This window comes from Prionailurus viverrinus, unplaced genomic scaffold (genome assembly GCF_022837055.1).
Source record: "Prionailurus viverrinus isolate Anna unplaced genomic scaffold, UM_Priviv_1.0 scaffold_206, whole genome shotgun sequence".
NCBI classification, from domain to species: domain Eukaryota; kingdom Metazoa; phylum Chordata; class Mammalia; order Carnivora; family Felidae; genus Prionailurus; species Prionailurus viverrinus.
Window position 1 is genome coordinate 203 of NW_025927596.1, and position 6,866 is coordinate 7,068.

Here is a 6,866-nt window from a genome sequence, read left to right on the forward strand (position 1 = left end):
ATCCCTGACATAGGAATATGGATGAATCTTAAAAACACACGCTGGATTTTGTAAAAGTAAATTACAGAATACCAAGGACATGAGTTAAAACTGCACGCGCATGTAGTATGTCACATCCAAGGAGAGAAAAGTCTGGGAAACAAGGTTTGGGGGAACGCAAAGCTCCACCTCACTTCAGGAATTACTCACTGGCGGGCTTGGTAAAGCCAGCACGCGGAGAAGTGGGAGGACGGTAAGGGGGCGGGGCTTTGGTGGGTGAGTTCCGGTGGAACTCGAAGCTCATTGGTCGCTGGCCACAGATGTGGGAGGAGCAAGGCAGCGCTGGAAGCTCATTGGCCTTTGTGCGAAGGGCGAGAAAGGGAGAGAGAAGTGGTCTTCCCTCCCACCTCCTGTCACTGCGGCTGGAGGCTGAGGTAACCACAGGCTGGCATCAGGAATACGGCCCTCGTTCTCCACACATCTTCTTTCCTCCCTCCCTCCTGCTCTGGATCACCAACCCCTGGTCCTCTCCTCCACCTCAGTGGGGTCCCTCTGCCCGCTCCTGATGTCCAACTCAGTCACCCGCACCCCCACCCCCACCCCCCAACCAACAACATTGGAACGCCTGGGGGAGGATCCCCTGCCTCAGACCCTTGACTCCTGGCCTCTGGAACCTGAGGCAGGGCATATGCCCCTGCCTTTGATTTTGATGTGGTAGTGGCAGCGAATGACTGGGCTGCCTTGAGACGGGGTAGTACACCCTGGGTTTGGGGGACAGGGAAGGTGTACCCAAGCATAACTGTTGAAGCGTGAAGAGGATCATGGGAGATTGTCAGGAGGCTGTGGAGGGAATACATGGGTTTGAATGAAAGCAGAGAGGGTGTGTTGGTGGAAGAAAACAATTAGTGCAGCGAGGAGTTGTCTGTTGACCAGGTCAGGGTCTGGCATTCCATAGGGGGCCCAACAAGGATCTAGTCAATGACTAATCAAAGGGATGAATAAAACATAATTATCGAAAGAGGGGCTTGGGATTCAGCAACATAATATAATCTCATGGGGTGCAAAGGGGTGTCCGCTTAAAGGGGGAAAAAGAGAATAATTAAGATTACAGTGGGGTGCAGAAGAAGATCAGAATGGGGTGTGAGAGGAAATTCGAACGTAGGATGTACATGAGACTAATAACAGAATTGAGTTCAGGAGCCATAGAGTCATGAGTAGGGAGTGAGTGAATGTGGGAGGTTAGGAAGACAACGGTGGAAGCGAATGCCAGGAAAAATAGGTATAGCAGAGTAGAGGATGACACATGAGAAGGGGAGGGCAGGAATTGTTGAAGGGGGCACAAGAGTGAATGTATATGCCTGAAAATGGGATCTATGTAGAGTGAAGGTAGGCAAGGAGAATGATGATTGGATTGAAAGTTGACAGGAACCATGCCATGAGCTGCTTGGAACGAGGCTTTGCGTGAGTAGGGCCTCCTGGGCAGGAGGCTGTGTGAGCAAGAAGGGTGGGTGCGATCCAATTTCAGCGGTGAGCTGGATGAAGAAGAATCCAGGCACCTCAGGTGGGGATTTTGAAGGGCAGAGGAAGTATGCTGAGGGTAGGGGATCATGTGGCCATCCTGACATCCACTCCTGGCCCTAGAACCATGGATCCCAATGAAATGCCTGCTGTGCCCTGCTGCCCCTCCGACTCCCCCACTGGCCTTGAGACCAGAGCCCCATGGGGGATCGAACTTGGCCCCAAAAGAACTGTAAGTTGCTGTGCCCGCTGCTACAACCATGGCCTCAATGACCAAACCAAGGACCAGGAGCACTCCTGCCCCTTCCAGGCTTGTGAATGTCACAAGTGTGCCTTCTTCTCGTGAGTATGGTGTCTGACAGTGGGGGTGGGGAGGGGGCCTCCTCTAAATGTGACTGACTGTAGACTGGCAATCCCCCACTTTAGGGATCCCTGCAGAGTCTTGCGTGCTGAGAGTGCCTTGAAGAGGGAGCAGGGGGCATGCCTAAAGAGGCACCTGACTCAAGGACTGATAACGAGTGGGGCCTCCCCTCCCAAAGCTCACAGCCATGTCCAGAAGTTGACCATTCAAGGAGGAGTCGTCAGTGAGTGTTTCTGGTCAGGGAGGGCGTCTTGGGTTTGGGTGTAGAGAGCACGAGCAGTGCTGCCACCAGTCCTACTACCCAATTTCGATGTGGCCTTGGCAAGGTACTCCTCAGGGTTTTAGCTGCCCCACCTATAAAACTTTATCAATATGATCTACCAAGTATTGGTGGGAAGGGGCAATCGGGGTGAGGGGTGGGGGGTGGGGGTGGGGGTGGAAATGGTTCTCGGTGAGATGAGACCTCAGATTGGAGGTGAAGTAGAGTGGGGGTGGAGTGAGGTGGGGTGGGTTCAGGGGGGAAAGGCTCATCTAAAGTGTCCCCAGCTTTCCACAGCTGGGAAGGAGAACATCATGTCCCAGCTTGAGGCCCACCCCTGTGCACGCCCCCCCCCCCCCCCGCCGGGGAAGTAAGGAGAGTCTGAGGGCTGTGAGGAGGTTCCCATCTCAGCCACTGCCCAGACTCTTTTGTCTGTGTCCTGAAGACATGGGTTCCCTCTCTAACCCTACTGCAGCCTGCCATATGACTTTGGGGAAATAATACTCCTCCTTGGACCTCAATTTCCCCGGTTGGAAAATAAAGAGCAGGAACTGGCTGGTCCTCAAGGTCTTCTCAGCTCTGACTGACATTCAGGGCTACTGAATAGCTCTGACATTCTGGGCTACTATCCTCATCACACAACATACCCATGTCTCCTCTCCATGGCTGGCCTGGTGCTGACACTCCACCCTGTCCTCTCGGCTCCTGCAGGCGAGCACCCAAGGAGGTCTGCTGATTGGTCAGGCCCCAAAATCTTTGTCTCTATCTTGGACTCCAGCAGCCTTGAAGATGCAACTCACAACTTCTCTTTCCAGGAAGACCCACAGGACCCCTGCCCTGTCCAGCATGTGCGTAGAGTGAGAAGGACCACGGAGCTAGTTGTATATTGTGTTATTGCATGCCTGGCCTTTGTGCTTGATGCCGTGGGAGATACAAGGAGGAAGTGGAGGTGGCGACCGATGAGCAGCCAGAAGGAGGGGGAGGAGAGAAGGACGAGAAGTGGGAGGAGGAGGAGGTGGTGGTGGAGGAGCAGGAGGAGGGGAGGAGGAGGCAGCATCTCAGACTAGTGGGGAAGGGCAGGGTTCTCCTAGCCTTGCCATTTCCTATTTGTGAGAATATGGCCATTTCCAAGCCTCCATTTCCCTAGCAGTGTACTGATGGGGACAATATCATAAACCTATAGCATTGACAAGAGGACTAGGCCACGTTGTGCCACAACGTGGCACATTCCTTCAACGAATGGAGGCTGTTAGTCCTCCATTCAGATGGAGGAAACAGATTGATGGGAAAGAAGGTCCTGCTGAAAGGAGGGCCATGGTGGTGAGGGCCACAGAGCCCAGGGGGGAGTCCAGAGGCCCTTAGAGAAAGCTTCCTGGAGATGAGCCAGGCTGGTCCTTCAAGTTCCATGGGGACTGAGGAATATGGAAGTGAGAACCAGTCCCTGGACAGGACAGTAATCACATCCCTTCAGGTGCCTTGCAGATTAAAATGCAGACACCTGTGATTTCCTACACCCGTCACTGTTGCCCCGAGAGTTTTGAAACTGCTGGCAGGAATGAGTGTCTCAAGAAAGATATACAAGAAAGACATAGAAAGGAAAACAGGCCAAACAGGGGAAAGGACTTGCACAAGCCACAAGGACTAATGGCCAGCAGGCACTCAGATCCCACATCCAGATATTGCAAAATCCTGGCCCTGTTTGTCTACTGGCAGTATGTGTCTGCCAGAGGGTTTGATCCCCTGGCCTCTCCTTCCTTGTTTCTAGATGCTCAACTCTGGTCCTCCAGCCGTGTGCCACCCTTGACCCTGTCCTCACTGCGGCCACAGATCCTGGAAAATAGTGGGGTCCAGGACCCTGGCAGGGGCCAAGCTTAGTGCATGGGAAGGGCAGATGGCCTCAGGGTGGGTGGGGCCTTCAGCGGAACCGGGGACTGAAGGGACAATTGCAGGACGTAGGGAGGCATGGGTTTTCAGTTCCCATCCTCTCACACCCTTTCCATTGCAGGGTCCTGAGGCTTCTGACCAGGACTCAGTTTCTGCCTCCTCAGAGTGGCAGCGGAAGCTGGAAGCCGCTGAGGCTCTGCTGATGCTGAGAAACTCTTCTCAGGCATCTTCTGGCTCCATCTCCCTGCTCCAGCCCTGCGTGGCAGCAGGTAGCCTGGTCCTTGAAAGGAGAGCACAGCACAGGGTGGGGATGGTTGGGAAATGGGACGGGGCTGTGGTAAGTAGGGCCTATCTGGGAGGTCTGGGTTGGTGGGTTGAACCTCCTTGGGCCTGGGGAACCCAAGCTCCTCAGCCTGATGTCGGAGATGGCAGGTGATGGTTGCTCAGTGAATCGTCAGAGCTCTGTGCTCATCAGGAAATGCCCAGTGCATTTGGTGTCAAGAAACAAGGAAACTGAGGCCCAGAGAGTGGCAGGGACTTGCCCTGAGGCATGCAGCATATCAAGTGGCACGCCCAGGTCTCCTCACTCCCATCCCAGAGCTTTCTAGTCTGACCCCTGCAATCTGTGGTGGTGGGCAGGATATACATAGGTGATAAGAGCCTAGGCTGGAGGGAGATCTGGCCTCTGCCTCCAGTCTACATGTGGAGCCTGGATGCCTTCACTAGTTGTGTTTTGTGGCTAAATTTCAATGTTGAGCCTGGAGAGGAAGGATCAGAGGAGCGATAGAATCCTGGGAAGGTTGAAAGGGAAGGCTGGGAACTCCCAGACCAAAATGCTGGATGGGGTGTGGTGTGTGAGTGAAGCAGCAACATTAGAGGAACTGCTGGAACAGAAAGGGATGAGGCTGGGGAGGCTACTGGTCACCCAGGTCTAGAATGCCAGGCCTAGGGGCTAGACCAGAAACTGTGGGTGGTGAAGAGCCCGGGAATGTCTGAGCTAGAGAGGAGTATATTCAATTATCCCGGGCTTGACAAAAGAAAAAAAAAAGATATGTGGTGACTTTGATGGAGAGATTGGAGGAGGCAAGACCCAAGATGAACACATCAGCGAGGAAGAGTTCTGTGCTGTAGTCCAGGTGACAAAGCCTCGATTGGGTGGAACAAAAAAGAGGGGAGAGCCAGGAGGGGAAACGGATGTGACGTGGCTCTGATGCCTTCCTTTCTATCTGCAGCTCCTGCTGGAGATGAAGGACCCCAGCCTTCTAGCTCCTCTCTCGGACCCAGGCCAGCCAGCTCCATTTCTCTGCCTATTGGACATCTGGGGTGCATCTCCCTCTTGAGCTAGAAACCCAGAAGAGGAGGCCTCACCAGAGTACTTCCTATTCATGCATTTGCAAAATGTTTAAAGTCCAAAATGCTTAACATGTTTGTTTTTTTAACTTCTAGGTTCTTTCATAAGCTTTTCAGACTCTTTTTATGATATGGGACAATTCCTTGGCTGAGAGTGGATATTCTTGTACCACCATCCCTTAATGCCTAGATTCTGGGGCCTTTTTATGTCTCTTATGAAAACAGCGTCATGGGGTCTAAGCTGATCAGTCTCTAAATAGGGTTCTGTGGGAGGTCATATGTTCATATGCCAGAGTTTTCATTTGACTCGTGATTGCAAACATACCCATGCACTCATGCATGTATGCATGCTTGTCAAAATATAAGGGTGTTTTCATTTTGTGTCTAGGTTTGTGTGTGTGAACAAATAATAAATTCTCGTTGTTGTAAGGCACTGCGATATAGGAGTTGTTCGCTACCACAGTATAACATAGACTCTCCTGACTCTAACAGGCTTGTTCAGTTTACTTTTCTAAGTGAGAATCACCTTACTCAATAACTGGGCTTTCTTAGCATGACAAGACAAGAAAATGGTAGCGAAAAAAGGGGGAGATGGTGAGGGGGGTAAGGGTTTTACTCATTTAGCAAGGAAGTGCCTACCTTCTGCCTGGCATAGACTGCTTCCAGCTGTCCAGAGGGCCCCAAATTGGGTTGTCTTCAGGGTCAAGCAGGTCTTGCGAATGAGCAGAGCAGGACTGATAGGCTCTGGCCAACTGACAGTGCATGCTCTACCTTAGGGGCCAGCTGCCACCTGGCTCCAGCCAATTGTTGTCATGTAGGGATGTGGACTCTTCATTGCCACATCTCCTGATTTTTCAAGAGAAGATGGAATTCTAGATTTCTATGTAAAATATCTCAATTTTAAAACACTGGCTCTGGTTTCCTGTACGTGGGCCAAAGATAACATCCATTCAAGCCAACTATGGCCAAGTGAATGCCAGTTCGATTCTAGTCGAATGTGTATTTTACAGTGGGGGGCACTGAAGGCAACCAGGGCCAGAAGAATCAAAGAGGGGACATGAATTAGACCCAGAGCCTACTTTTGAAGGACCCATGAAATATGAGGAAGAATCATTATCATTGATTTTGTGCCCACTGTATGCTAAACACATAGAGCCTCACAGCAGCTCTCTGAGCTAAGCATTATTACTAGTATTTTACCTATGAGGACACACACTATATGAGTACAAGTAACTTGCACAAGTGTTTTAGGGGAAATTTGTAGCCACAGATGGATAGAGGAAGACTCCCCTCTCTTTGCCAGGCCCTAAATTAGCTAATAATTTTATAAATTTTAAAGACTAAATTCTATAAAGTAGCAATTACATTACCTGCATTATATTTAAGACAATCATAATACATACTCATCAATCTCTCATTACTTTTCCTACATGCTGATAGTATATCTATGTACATATACCATTGAGTGAAAGGCTCAAAACTTGAAGCAGCAGACATCCAGTGAGAAGAGTCTTC

The 6,866-nt window shown here is 51.0% G+C and overlaps 1 protein-coding gene across 1 annotated transcript; it reads left to right on the top strand.

Moving 5' to 3' along the window:
• The first annotated feature begins 357 nt into the window (after positions 1–357).
• On the top strand, positions 358–5,744 carry LOC125158250 (doublesex- and mab-3-related transcription factor C1-like). The gene is made up of 6 exons (XM_047845103.1): positions 358–413; positions 1,621–1,839; positions 1,924–2,081; positions 2,829–2,965; positions 4,123–4,270; positions 5,234–5,744. Exons 2-6 carry the CDS (start codon positions 1,625–1,627, stop codon positions 5,344–5,346), a joined length of 771 nt encoding a protein of 256 aa, XP_047701059.1. The 5' UTR covers positions 358–413; positions 1,621–1,624; the 3' UTR covers positions 5,347–5,744.
• The last annotated feature ends 1,122 nt before the right edge of the window (positions 5,745–6,866 follow it).

Bases quoted from the DNA above. Each gene is read 5' to 3' on its own strand.
- LOC125158250 (XM_047845103.1), top strand. From the start codon at position 1,625: ATGGATCCCAATGAAATGCCTGCTGTGCCCTGCTGCCCCTCCGACTCC. The intron at 1,840-1,923 runs GTGAGTATGGTG...CCCCCACTTTAG, and splicing joins CACAAGTGTGCCTTCTTCTC to GGATCCCTGCAGAGTCTTGC. The intron at 4,271-5,233 runs GTAGCCTGGTCC...TTCTATCTGCAG, and splicing joins CCAGCCCTGCGTGGCAGCAG to CTCCTGCTGGAGATGAAGGA.